General features: G+C 60.1%; 1 protein-coding gene across 1 annotated transcript in view; it reads right to left on the reverse strand.

Annotated features, from left to right (window-relative positions):
• Positions 1-336, reverse strand: part of SERINC2 (serine incorporator 2) — a 3,675-nt gene that overhangs the window by 680 nt on the left and 2,659 nt on the right. Inside the window, 1 exon segment of the mRNA XM_010139018.1 lies at positions 185-317. Within this exon segment, the coding sequence (XP_010137320.1) occupies positions 185-317 (133 nt within the window).

A 336-nucleotide genomic window follows, 5' to 3' on the forward strand; every position in this document is an offset into this window, starting at 1 on the left:
AAAACCTGCCATGGGCAGCTCTGTCCTAAAAATAATCAATGCTGATTGTGGTGCAGGGTAAGTGAGCTTGAAGTGAGGTGTCTCAGCGAACAGCTGTGCCCAGCGCAAGAGCAGGGAGGAGGCCAGGAGAAGGGGACGCAGAGGCACGGGGACAGTCCCCATTCCCCGCAGGAGCTCTGCCCACCTGTACCAGTTGGTGAGGGTCATCATGATGTAGAGCGCAGCGAGGAGGAGGCAGAGGTGGAAGAAGGTGTAGTTGTAGGACACGCCATCCTGCTCGTTGTCGTAGGCACGGTGCACGCCGCTCTCCACGGCCGCTGCCTCGCCACCCACCCC

This window comes from Buceros rhinoceros, unplaced genomic scaffold (assembly GCF_000710305.1).
Source record: "Buceros rhinoceros silvestris isolate BGI_N320 unplaced genomic scaffold, ASM71030v1 scaffold23676, whole genome shotgun sequence".
Classification (NCBI taxonomy): domain Eukaryota; kingdom Metazoa; phylum Chordata; class Aves; order Bucerotiformes; family Bucerotidae; genus Buceros; species Buceros rhinoceros.